Source organism: Thermobia domestica, chromosome 9, assembly GCF_964235325.1.
Source record: "Thermobia domestica chromosome 9, izTheDome1.hap1.1, whole genome shotgun sequence".
In the NCBI taxonomy this organism is placed as follows: domain Eukaryota; kingdom Metazoa; phylum Arthropoda; class Insecta; order Zygentoma; family Lepismatidae; genus Thermobia; species Thermobia domestica.
The window spans coordinates 58,913,500-58,927,934 of NC_137462.1; the positions used below are offsets into that span (position 1 = coordinate 58,913,500).

At 36.3% G+C, this 14,435-nt stretch overlaps 1 protein-coding gene across 2 annotated transcripts in view; it reads right to left on the reverse strand.

Annotated features, from left to right (window-relative positions):
• LOC145694001 (histone-lysine N-methyltransferase set-17-like) overlaps window positions 1-14,435 on the reverse strand; it is an 83,713-nt gene that overhangs the window by 14,857 nt on the left and 54,421 nt on the right. For both annotated transcript variants that reach the window (XM_081770146.1, XM_081770147.1), the window contains one exon: window positions 1,791-1,867. In XM_081770146.1, coding sequence (XP_081626272.1) covers window positions 1,791-1,867 — 77 coding nt within the window. The remainder of the gene's footprint in view (window positions 1-1,790; window positions 1,868-14,435) is intronic.

Here is a 14,435-nt window from a genome sequence, read left to right on the forward strand (position 1 = left end):
TGGCGCGTGGTCCTATTGGAAACAATTGGTCTAATCGGTTTAAGTCCTGTTACCAATAATAATAATTAATCTGTTATTATTAGTTATTTGTTTATTGAACACTACTCCTAACAGAAACGCGCGTATTACTTCTTACGTTGCTTTAATTAACGATTTTCTCCATTGGAAACATACATCACCGTCACCAATAGGTAGTCACTCACTGACATTTCGGTGCAACTTTACAATAGGGATCAATACATATATTCGTTGCATATTTACCTCTTTCTTCATTATGTTTACTCTTTGTACCTTTAAGGTACAATGTTTTGTCGGTGAAGTTGCATTTCAAAATGCACATTTACATTACGAGGTTTTATGAGTTTCAGGAATACTTACAGCGTTTGGATATGTCATAAAAATTGCAATGAGAAATACTAACTAATTTGTGCTAGGTGGAGGCCACTAAAGGCGAGAAAGGTGTAAATCACTCAGGATAGGAACACGGCAGTGTGTGTCAGCGAGGGTGGGCCGAGATGTACGGATTCACGGAAGGGATAGGTCCTGAGTTCGAATTGACCGCTCCCCAAATTCCACCTTTTATGTAAACTTAAAATCTTGTTTTAGGAGTGTTTTTATAAACCATAATACAATTTATCGTCATATTGAATTTTGACCACCCAAAAGCTTTGGATTCCTCCCGAAATAAATTCCTGCGTACACTCATGTTTAAAATTATTGTTGCATGTCTATAATTACGTTGTTCTAGGAATATAATTTGATAACGAATTCGTCCGGTATTTCTTATAATGTTAGTATGTGTATAATCGGCAAAGACATGTATGTGGCAGATTTCAGGTCAAAAGAGCAGTAAATAAGAACAATAAAACGAAAATAAAACTTTCTTGTCCATTTAGCAACATTTTATTTTACTCATTATAATTTTCGTATTTACAATTCTTTTCCTATGAAATTTAGCACAAATATATATTTCTCGATTATACACATAGTATCAGTATCAAAAGTACTCTGCAAAATCATTATCATATTATATTCTTACAAGAAGACAGTTATAGATATGCGACAATAATTTTGGACATGAGTGTACATGCGTGATAGTGAGTATACGCGTAACTAGGATAGTAGGAAAAAACTTCGTTTGACATAAAAATTTATGTCTTAATTACCTTCATTTACACTTTCGCTTAAAAATTACAAGAAGAAAATTTAATTTGTACTACTTTGCATATTCACCACTCCTTCCTCCTCACAATGTTTAAGAAATTGAAAAACATATTTTCTGCTTGCATCACTGCATCCTTCTACACATCTCACAAGTGATATTATAACATATTTCTATTGTTATCCCATTGATCTATGGAAATTATGTTTCATATTCGTAAAATTTAAAAATGTGAGGGTTCCTATTATAAATCGTTAACCACATTTCCGTTTGCCCAGCAAATGAAATCAAACATTAAAACTTGAAAACCTTAAAATAAACCATAATTAAGATAATCCAGTACTAGTGTTTCTGGAAAAGATGGCATGTCATGCACCAGTGTTTTCCAACTGCAAATACGTTTCTTTAATTCCATGGAAGATTATTCGCGCTCATGTAACAGTGAGTGAGGAAAATAAATTAAGATTGCAGTTACTAAATTTCTGAATTTTATTCAAACCGAAGACACATTTAAAATCAACATGAGATTGTTCGCGATCTCACCCAATACAAAATATTAAAAATCACTATTAATTTTCACTCTTGTAGGTATTGTTTTTAAATCTTGATATTTCTACACTAATCTTACCTCAGTATCCTTGATTATGAGGTGTGGGGCATGCAAGGGACAAGCTCCTTCCCATTCATCGTTGCAATCCCTGCATTCTGAGAAGAGGAAATAATTATTACTTAAATTATCAATTATTAAATCTTGACTACATGGCACAATTCATTTATTCTTTTAAAATAAAAACATCGCAAATTGTAGTTTAGTCTTACAAGGGAAGTAAGTGAAGTGGTATACGGGGAACTGCATATTTTATACATCGTTGGAAAGGTCATACCGATTACACCTCACATGTGAAATATCTCATTTGAATGAAGCCTGTAGGGCGCGTGTCGACCATTTTAAAATCCGAACAAAGCATACTTCGAATAACCAGAAAACGTGGACAAAATAGGAAGCTATGATGTCATAGTTTTAAGAAATGGTATAAATAGATTTATAAGGTAGCTGAATACTAATATCTGAACAAAAACACCAGAGGTGCAAAAAGTGCAGCCAAGTTCGTCAGCCTCAAAAAGTGTTGAGATCAGGATGGATGAGCCAAGTTCCTTGGCCACTGCATCTGAAACGAACACTGAAACTTGGCGCGAGGTGTCTAACATATTCGAGTACACGAAGAGGTATGTTCCTAGTTTCACGGCCAGGACATTTCAGTCCAAAGGCTAATGGTGGCCTCCAAATCCACCACGCTCACAAGCATCATACCTAAGGCTCGTCAACATCATTTTCCTTGACATCTCGTGAAGTATTATAAGTTTTTCTTGTCTGGGTTTCGAACCACCAATTTACTGCAATATACTGTATATGTGCCTTAGCGAAGTTGATATTCCTAAGGTTGGTGGTGGCCCCAAACCCACCACTCCCACCTCCACTATCCATAAGGCTCCTTAACATCATTTTCCTTGACACCTCGCGCCAAGTTCCAGTGTTCATTTCAGATGCTGTGGCCAAGGAACTTGGCTCATCCATCCTCATCTCAACACTTTTTGAGGCTGACGAACTTGGCTGCACTTTTTGCACCCCTCGTGTTTTTGTTCAGATTTCACTTCTTTTTGTAGCTCACCATATCAATATCGTATATTGGAATTCTCAATTGTGGTATATTGTTGGATTTAAATTTAGAATTGTTTATTTTTAAAGGAGTCATAATGTGTCACATGCAACATTAGTTCCCAAGGGATCTCCCACCGGGAACCGAACCCAGGACCCTGTACAAGAAAGACACACATGCTAACCACTAGACCAGCAGAGAGGATTTCTTCTATTAAATATCTGTCAGAGAGTTATGTCCAAACGAGATTCTAATTTATTTACCCAAGCTACAAAATCACGATCGCTAACATCTCATTTTTCATTACCTAAATACGAAGAGTATCAACAGGGCCCCAAAACACTTGATGCTGAATCCTCGATGCTACATCACTAGACACGGCTGTTGTTTCAATATACTTAGTTGTTCTCTACCCTTCCACATTACGAAATTACGGAGTTCGTTACGTGACACGCATGTTGCGCAATTTCATACTGTCTAGGGTTTTCCTTCCAATGATAGACAACTTTCAAATAGCTTGTAAACGTAATTATATTTGCCACCAACATATCCTAACTATATATAAAACTACATGAACTGACATAAATTAAACAGGTGCTTCCTGTTGGCGTGAAAAATTGAAATGATGAAGGAGGATGAAATTTCCCCATATTATTTAAATGGACCTTTTTTGACCTATAATCTCATGTTTTAGGAACTTAGAATTGGAATAAAAACTTTAAATTCGGTATGCTTGTACGTTTTCGTTAACATTACCTAAGTAAATCAGTAAAAGTAAAAATTTCCAACATTAGAGTGGTTTTATGGGGAACTTAATAATTTTTCCCATGTTATTTGTATGGGACACTTTTATACCCCAAAATTATAGGGGTAGCTTTTCGGGACTAACCGACAGAAAAATTGCCAAAATTGAATATTTTTAATTTTTAGGGAGTCTAAAGGGGAGATGAAGAAATTCTCCATGTTATTTAAATGGGCCTGTTTTGGACTTATAATCTCATATTTTAGGTACTTGAAATTGCAATACAAATGTGACATTCGGTATGTTTGAACGTTTTGTTAGCATTATCTAAGTAAATCAGTAAAAATAAAAATTTCCAACTGTAGAGTGGTTTTATGGGGAACTAAAAACCCTTTCCGGTGTTATTTATATGGGACGTCTTCTACACCCCAAAATGTTCAGGCACTTCCGGCAGGATTAGAATGATGAAATTTGGCACGATTGTAGTCTTCCGCGGGATTAACCTACAGGAAAATTGCAAAAATGAATATTTTTAACTTTTAAGGAGTCTAAAGGGGGATGAAGAAATCCCCATGTTATTTAAATAGGCGATTTCCTGGGACAAAAAAATCTTTGTTATTTAAATAGGCGTTTTCCTAGGATACAAAATCTTATCTTTTAGATAGTTGAAATAGGAAAATAAACTTGAAATTCGGTAGAATCGTGGGCTTAAGAGGTGTGAGGCCGAAGGCCGAGTAAAGGCTGGGGTGTGGGGGCGAAGCCCCCAGCTGGTCAAATTCAGAAAATGTGAAGAGTAAATGCATGAAATTCACTGTTGATGAAAAGGCTGATACGTAACAGATTCGCACACTGTTCACAGATATAGACACGAAGCATCAAGAACATTTTTACATAACGGCTGTGGTAACCATAATAGTATTAACTCGTGGTACCAATATATTTACGTAATCGGTTACATTTTGTTGCAAGTCTCACATAAAAGTCGCACAATTGGATTTCTCATTTCTTCGAAAACTTCATTAATTCTAAATATCCTCACCTCAACATTCTCTTACTTATCAAATTAATTTTAGTATGTATTAATACCAATGACTGTAACAAAGGAAAAATATTCACCGAAAAAAGAAAAAATATTGGCTTCCCTTGTCTGGGTTTCCAACCACGAAATTTATGACAGTATGTACGTGCCTTATCCCACGTTTTTTAAAAGTTAACTGATTCACAGAACGTGCCTCATTAACTTGCTTAACTACTTATTATTAGCTTTCATCTGTTTTACTCGTACACTGAGAAAAATGTATGTGGCGTACGTAAAAACGTAGATTACATGTGTAAATCCTGTAGTTTTTGGACTTAACGTACACTAAACGTATAACTGAAAAAGTATACTTTATACATACTTTCCGAAAGAAAGAAAGAAAGAACTATATGTAGGCGGTCAGGATCTCACATACAGATGGACGTATGTAACTTATAGCTGACGTGCGCAACACAAGTATACGTACGTAATGTACAGAAGACTGTTAGATGTCATACATTCTGCAATGACATGGTGTAACATCTAAGCAGGAAAGAGGGCAGTACATATGTAGCATATGGATAATGTATGTTAAGTATTGCTTTCTGTAGCAAACATAAGGATTCCGTATATTTGTACAATATACCGCTGTCCGGATAACGGATTTTTCTCAGTGACCTTAGCTCGTTTTTCTATTATCCTAGAACGACAGGGACATAAACACAGAAACATCGAGGAGAGTTTAGATTCCAAAGGCCCTTCCACCGGGACCCCATACACCAAAGGTGCACGTGATATCCAATGGACCAGCGAGGAGGGCACCCACTCGACCACTCGGACGATTGACAACATTATCACTATGCACATGATGTGTTGAATAACGGAATTGTTCCCGATTTCTGATTGTAATGATAATTTTTTTCCCAATGAAAAATTTCCCATAGCAAATTCCTGAAACTTCATACTCAAGCCGTTGTAGGGTATCTTTATGGAGAGTTTCACATCTTTATCTCAAGAAGTACCTAATGGCTATGGACAGTTTTTCGCCCTTAAAAATTCCCATAGTACATTCCTTAAATTTGGAAGCTTTTACTTACTTAAGTCATTACGTAAGGTAGGCACCATTATGCAGAGTTTCAAGTCTCTCTCATTTGGAAGCACATAATCAATGATGAGTGAGTGAATGAACCGATCTCTGTTTGAGTACGGACAATTTTTCGCCGGTAAGAAATTTCCCATAGCACATTCCTCAAATTTCGGACTTTTTCCATGCTCAGATCATTATAAGGTACCTTTATGCAGAATTTCAGTCTTATCTCATTGGGAAGTACCAAATCAAAGTGATGAGTGAGTGAGTGAACCGATTTCAGCTTGGGTAAGGACAGTTTTCACTCATAACAAATTTCCATAGCACAGTCCTTAAATTTCGGACATTTTCCATACTCAAGTCATTATAAGGTACCCTTATGTAACGATTCATGCCTGTATCTCATTGGCAAGTGCCTAATCAATGCTATGAGTGAGTCAGCCAGTGAGTGAACCGATTTCTGCTTGGCTAAGGACAGTTTCACTCATAAAAATTTACCTTAGCACATTCCTTAAATTTCAGACCTTTTCCACACTCAAGTCATTATAAGGTACCAATATACAGAGTTTCACGTCTTCATTTCATTAAGAAGTACTTAGTCAATGTGACGAGTGAGAGAATGAACCGGTCTCTGTTTGGGTAAGGACAATTTTACGCCGATAAGAAATTTCTCATAGCACATTACTCAAATTTCGGACTTTTTCCATACTCAGGTCATTATAAGATACCTTTATACATAGTTTCATAATTTTACGTCTCATTGGGGAGTACCAACTGAATGTGATGTGTGAGAGAATGAGCTAATTTCGGCTTGGCTAAGGACAGTTTTTCGCTCATAAAAATTTTCCATAGCACATTCCTCACATTTCGGACTTTTTCCATGCTCAAGTTGCTATAAAATACCTTTATGCAAAGTTTAACGTCTCTATCTCATTGGGAAGTACCTAATCAATTTGATGAGTGAGTGAGTGAAACGATTTCTTGCTTGGCTAAGGGCAGCTTTTTGCCAATAAAAAAAATTCCATAGCACATTCTTCACATTTCGGGCTTTTTGCATACTCAAGTCATTATAAGGTAAATTTATGCAGAGTTTCACGTCTCTATCTCATTGGGAAGTACCTAATCAATTTGATGAGTGACTCAGTGAGCCAGAAAACTCCAGATTTTAGGGGTACAGTACTCGAATATGGTTGAAGGTACGAATGTGAGGTTTAGTATATGAGCACATCTCTGATATCTCCTTAAATTCTAAATCTTATGTTTCTACCCTTAATAAAATCGTTTTCACAGAGCGTCGAAATCGGCGGTTTTACCCAAAACTTGTTCGTGTATAACATGCTTACGGCAGTGCAGGCTAGTTTTCATTTTCTTCACGGAACTTGGCTGCCATGCACTGCCTTTGAATGTTGATAATTAAGGTAGCTAAATATAAACGTACTGACAATCCCGAACACTGGTCATATTACAAGGAGCTACAAAACTTCACGACGTCAGTTCTTAGGCAAGAGCGGAAAGCATATTTTTCTTTTATGTTTACTTCGCAAAAATTGAACACTAGGGAAACCTGGAATGAACTGAAGCATTGGAGCATTTCAAGTAAACAAGGAAGTACGAACACTTCATCATTTCTTAACAGTCTCGATGATCTCAATGCACTAAATAAACATTTTTGTAGCATGACTGATGCAATCAAAATACCTAACAACATGCTAACTCAAAATCTTAAAAATTTCGAAACGAATTCGTTCAACGATATACAAGAACACGTTGATTTTCATAAAGTCACTGACAATATTAGAAATGCGACACCAAAATTCGTCGCGCGTTGACTTATATATTATCACCCTTGACCCATATTATAAATTATTCAGTATCAACCGGTGTATATCCTCAGATTTGGAAAGAGGCTAGGGTTATTCCCATACCCAAAACATCAGTTATTTCTGGCTTCAATGATTTTAGGCCAATTAGTCTTCTTCCAGTTTTATTTAAAGTTATGGAAAAAAATTGTTCATCAACAAATGTTACATTATGTAGACTCAAACCAACAACTTCCTAAATTACAGTCAGGGTATAGTACAGTCATTGCATTGATTAAGATTTCTGATGATATCTAGTGTGAAACAGATCAGCAGCGGGTCGTTCTACTTACTCTTCTTGATCTAAGCAAGGCTTTTGATATGGTACATCATGCTTTACTGCTAGCTAAGCTAAAATACTATTGCTATTCATACATTGCGAGAAAGTGGTTCAGATCACAGAAGTCAACGACTTGTACTTCCTAGTAATAGTTCTCTTCTATCACAAAAGATGTTTCTAAATGCTGGTGTCCCACAAGGTTCTATATTGGGACCATTGTTATTTGCTTTATATATTGCTGATCTACTAAAAGTTATTCGGTTCTGTACACCTCACTTTCATGCAGATGACACCCAACTTTATCTGCCTACAAGTTTTCAAACTATTTCAAGGGATGTGTCATTGATGAATAGTGATCTTGCTGCAATCAGCCTTTGGTGTAGGCCTACTTCAGACGATCTCAAAATAAATCCTGGTAACTCTGTTTATATGGCAATTGGCTTGCAATCAATGTTAAAGTCAGTTGTGCACAGCAACATAAAACTGACGGTGAATGACTCCCTAATTCCGCGTGTATCCGTACCAAAAATTTAGGGCTAATATTTAGTGACTTTCTCAACTGGGATTACCATATTCAGTCACAATGCAGAAAGGCATTTGAATATTACGCAACCTGTACAGATTTCACAAAGATTTCACAGCTACTTGTAAATTACGGCTTGTTCAAACATTAATTTGGTCATTTTTTGATTATTGCGATAATCTTTACGGTCCCGAATTACCAAAGAAACTTGCTTACAAAATTCAACTCGTTCAAAATTCTACGTTAAGATACGCTTTCTGTACTTCAAGATCTCATATACTTCCTGTTTTAAATTAGCATAATATCCTTACAATGTTTCATAGAAGATTTTGTATTATGTTTGATTTACATAGGATCTTAACAACTGAGAAACGAGATTATTTGTTCAATAAGTTGACTAAACGTTCTAATGTATACAATCATTCCACACGTAATAAATTCAAACTTGATTTTCCCCATCATAAAACAAATATACGTCGTGCACCCTTTTCAGTGTCAACTCGAAGAGCTTGGAATACACTTGCTGTGAAATTTCTCTCTATTTCTAATTTTGTAAAGTTCAAAAATACAGTGCAACATTTACTGATGCAGAAGCAGAAGCTTCAAAACGGAACACATGACCATTAAATTGAATTGTTTAGCCTTCTTTCTTTCAATTTCCTATTTTTTTCGGACTCTTTCCTTATTACTATTTTTTATAATATTTTTTTGCTTCTATTTGTTATCATTTATTAATTTGTATTTTGTTACTATGCATATTTTTATTATTCATAGGGTTAGGTGGTAGAGCAGCATTGGCTGAACCTCGCCCTCAATAAAGAGTTATTATTATTATCATTATTAGTATTAGAATTAGTATTATTATTAATAATAATAATAATCTGACATCAAATGTTTACAAATTAAAATGGCAGATACAACATGGCGGACACAAATTATAAAAAACAAGCTATGGATCTGATTGGGTATATAGAGATTGACGCCGCTATGTATGAATTTGATGCTAAAAGTGTAAAATTCAAAATGGTGGAACCAAGATGGCGGACAAAATGCAAAACACTGCTATGGAAATAACAGATTGGAATGGAAGTGAAAACGTGTGTGTGTGTTGGAGTGAAAATATGCATTATGCTTCGACAACTATCTTTCTGGTACCACATTATGCCATTTACACTTATAGCCCCTAGATATGGTCTGCTGTGCGTAACATGCGTGTAAGAGGATGAGAGAAAGAGTGTAGAATGAATAATGATAATGCTAGAGGTTAAAGAAAGAGGAGTAACACAGGCTTTTATGACGAAATACATAAGAACATGCAATGCAGGATTCTTTCTGCTTGCAGACTGTCTCCTTTAGCCTAGCCGGCAAAAACGTGGGACGTAAAACTCAAATATTTCATTTCTTTTTGCTTGCAGCTATGGCAAATGGCCTCGTCGAAAGAATAATTAATGCTCTTGACATCTTGAGCTTTCTAAAGATATATAACACATGCCGATTCTCGCGTATTTCTGCGGGAGCAGGGGAAGGAGTTGGTAGTAAAATAATTATTGTCTATGATTGCAATCTGTTCGTATAACAAAAATTTTCGTGTTCGCTACAAAAACTTTCCTTCATTCCGTGCCTCAATTTTGGCATGATTGTATAGCAAAACACGCTCCCTGTTTATTGCAAAACATCACCTGCAGCTACTTGAATCGTTATGTAATGTACGTATTTTATTTACATGCATAATAATCACATAGTCCATTCTGTACATATTCTTTTGCCCACGTTTTGTCCGCCATATTGGATCCCTCATATTGCATTTTGCACTTTTAACATTGGATTCGTATTCCGCGACCACAGAAACCTCTATCTACTTGCTTTCAGTTTCATAGCAGTGCTTCGCATTTTGTCTTCCATTTTGGATCCGCCATTTTGAATTTTACACTTTTAGTATTCGATTCATTCATAGGGCGACGTCGAATATCTCTATATACCCAATTTCAGATCCATAACTTGCTTTTTTATTTGTGTCCGCCATTTTGATTTGTAAACATTTGATGTCAAACTCGTATTCAGCTGCCTTTTAAACCTCTCAAAACAACTACACCATTGCTTTCTATTTTGTCTACGTTTACTGGTGTTTCGGAGCGTGGCTTGATCGGAATTTCAAATGGTTGCCACACCCCCTACAAGTCCCATTCAAGCAAAATATTTCACATGTGAGGTGTAGTCGGTGTGACTTTTCCAACGATATATAACACACGCGTACCACTTCACCTACTCTCCTTACTAGAGTGATTTCGTTCATACTTTAAAAACAAATGTTTCATTCTTAACCTATCAACATGGTACGACTCACTTGTCATGGAAAATCCACAAAGAATAATTTACTTTTGGGAATTTTTGAGGTCGATTTTCTCAAAAACGTCTCAGTCAATTTTGTTTATATTTCTCGGGGATTCCTCGCTTTTTGAAGAAAAAAGTGTATGTGACTGCTTGAGACTAGCTTTACGCTGGGAGCTATGGCGCCCTCTAGCTTCCTCTTTAATTGTTTGTGCACATAGATTACGCTATCTGTTTTCTATGAGGTGTTATGGAAATACAGGGTTATTATAAATGATGGACTCATTTTTAAAAATTCGTAGTAATTAAAGTACAAATCCAAAATGAACAATCTTTATACCAATGGAAAGAGGAAGGTTAAAAGCTTCGGTGGGCAATGATGGTTCCCGAAGCGGCCGGTAGCGTTCGAAAGAGACTAACCGAAGATAAACGTGCTGTGCCGTATCCCGTACAAAGGTTTATGGACCATTTTTCTTTGCGGAAAAAACTGTAACTGGAAGAAGGTACCTGGACACGTTGGAACAATGGCTGTTCCCTCAAGTTATGGAAGATTAACAGGACTTCATTTTCCAACAAGACGGAGCTCCGCTTCATGTACGAGACTTTTTGAATGCATCACTTCCTCAGCGCTGGATAGGTCACAGGAGAAATGAAGACCTGGCTCTACACTTCTGGCCACCGAGATCTCCTGATCTCGCCCCATGTGAATACTTATGGGATTATGTTAAGAAGCTGTTTACGTCCCACCTCTACCAATAACTCTGGACGGTCTGCGGATCCATATCTCAGCTGCCGTGCACTCAGTAACAGTAGATACACTTGCTCGTGTGTGGGGCGAGTTCAGCTACCGCATAGATGTTTGCCGTGCAGCAGACGGTGGACACATTGAACACTTATAATGTATTGAAAGAAACTTTTACTTTCCATTGGTATAAAGATTGTTCATTTTGGATTTGCACTTTAGTAAATACACATCTTTAAAAATAGGTCCATCATTTATAATAATCCTGTATAATGTTTGCGACGAAGAGGCATCATCGCGTGTTGATTTGTTCGTATTTTTTATGATCGTACTATACTTTTTGTACATATAATTGTGATCAAAATGGAGTATGAGGAAGAACAAAGACGTGTTTTAGGATTGTTTTAGAAAAGGTTACAAAATGGTGCTCGAGGTTATGAACATAGGAATCTTCTAAAGTAAAGCAATCTCCGTCACTGCATGTGGTTTTGTTCTAAAAACTCTATGCAGTTGTTACAATTTCAATACATCAGGTAATGAGATTTTCGGCGCTTCTGCAATTGAAGTTAACAAATATTTTTATGTTCTTAATTAATAAATACATCAATATATCTTTAGCAAAAAATAACTCAATAAAATATTTTAAGTAGTGGCCAGTAATTCTTAGATTGTGGGGAATCTCCTTACCGCGTGTGGATTTGATGCAAACAGTGCGCGTGTGTCGGATGTTTCATTAAAATGCTCATAATATACAATAAGTCATTTCTCATGAAACAATCAACAAGAGTAATTTATTCGTCTTTTACGGACGTTTCTCTATGAGTGACTCAGCGAATTTCAGCATTTTCGTTAAACAAATATTTCATTAATAACCTATAATATTGCTTAACCCTTTCACAGAGGAAGTCGACTTTTGTCGACAGAAACAAAATTTCCTTAACATGCGAATGTCGACTATAGTCGACGTGTTAAAATTTGTTTGTCCGTATCTTGGCTTTGTCGAGAGTAGTCGCCAAAGTTGTACCGTTCATTTTTATTTGTGTTCTATTGTTTTCGATAAACAATAGAAATCACACAGAAAATCTTTGGCGACTACAATCGACAAAACCAAGATACAGACAAATTTTAACACGTCGACTATAATCGACATTCGCAGGTTAGGGAAATTTTTTTTCCGTCGCCTTCCACAGTGAAAGGGTTAAATTATTTCTTAAGAAAATATCCACAAGGGATACTCTTAGGGATAAGTTTCTTCGATCGATGTTTCCTTGAAAACTCTCTTATAATATTGTTCGTATTTCACTAATAAATGTTTTAGATGTAAATGGAGGATAACGTAATTTGAGGTTATATATATAGGTTAGATATATATATATAACCTATTATTACCTGTGTATTTATCGTGTCTGATGAAGCCAAGTGGATACTTGGCGAGACTATTACACGTTATTAATTTTTACAATAAACGTTTTGTTTTGCTCAGCGAGTAGTTCTAATCTACTTCTAGTAGATTTAAGTCTACTAAAGCAATACTTTTACAATGGAAAATATTACGAATAGTTTTGTTTATACGGCTTTTGAAAGTAGACGCGTTGTACATGTTTGGTTTAAATGAATAAACTGGAATGCCGTACCGTCATAGAAATCTTTGTTTTGGGACGCTCTATAGCGAATGGAAATTCACATAAGATTGATGGTTTGTAAGGAATATGTAATTAAGAAATGTGCGGCCAAATTGAAACGTGGTCGTATTTCTCTTAAAAATTACCCTCATGAAGGTTATTACAAAACTGCAACCATAGATAAAAACATCGAGAAAGTGTACAATATGTCAGTGGACAGATCACTGATTAAACGTGTCTCCTGATTTGTAACTGTGGATGATATGTATGTTTACCACAGCATGTCAGAAACGACACAGCAATCAGTATTTGCAAGCCGGTGGTCCTGCACCAAAAGAAAGGGTAAATCAATTGTATCTGTAGGAAAGTCGGCCAGTGTTTTCTGGGATAGAAAAGACACTTCTCTTATTGCTTACCTTGGTAATAAAATAACTGGTGAATACAATGCACTTCTTCTAGGCCAATTGAATGAAAAGGTACATAAGAAGAGACCAAGGACTGGATTGAAAAAGAGAAGGAATCATCATTCCTCAGGACACAAGGTGCTTTTGCAAGAGAAAATTGGAGATTTGTAATACGAATTGTTGGAATATCTACCCTATTCACCAGATTTGACACCCATCGATTTCCACCTATTCCCATACTTAAAGAAATTTTTGAATAGAGAACGTTTTAAGTGAATGGAGAGGTTGTCGAAGCTGTATGTGAATATTTTGCAGACGTTCCAGAATCGCAATTCAGGGATGGAAGCTACTCACTGGAAAAATGTTGGATAAAGTGCATTGGTCTGAAAGAAGACTACGTCGAAAAGTAAATCCAATTTTGACCTAAAAGCACACATACACAGACACACACACACAGTCTTTCAGTAGCAGGCCGAGAACTTTTCACCTTACCCACGTATTTGTGTGAGTAGCCAAAGCACTATGATGTGCTCCTAAATACCTAAACTTAGTGCTTATAGGTCATTTTATGTCCAAAATTTACAAGAATTTAGATTGCAGAATGTCAGATAAAATCCTTCAGATTCAATTACCGACTTACTGTACGAGGTATGGCAATTAAATAACGAGACTGCCCACCTCCTGTCGCGCAGGATCGTGGGGGTAAGTAGCTAATGATGTGTAGTTGATCTTGAACCTTTCTGAGCAGCCACTGATTGTTTCATGATTCTGAAAGCTTTTCTTTTCTTTGCAGGCTTGCATGAAGAAGACAGTGTTCTGTAGTAGTGCCGGAATCATGGTGAACATTAAAATAGATCAGCGCACTAACATAATATTTCTGGTGAAATTAAACAAAACACCGACGGAATGTTGTACAATATTAAAAGAGGTGTATGGTGATAATGCTATGTCACGTGCACGAGTTTTCGAATGGCACAAACAATTTTCAGAAGATAGGGAAACGACCCCGC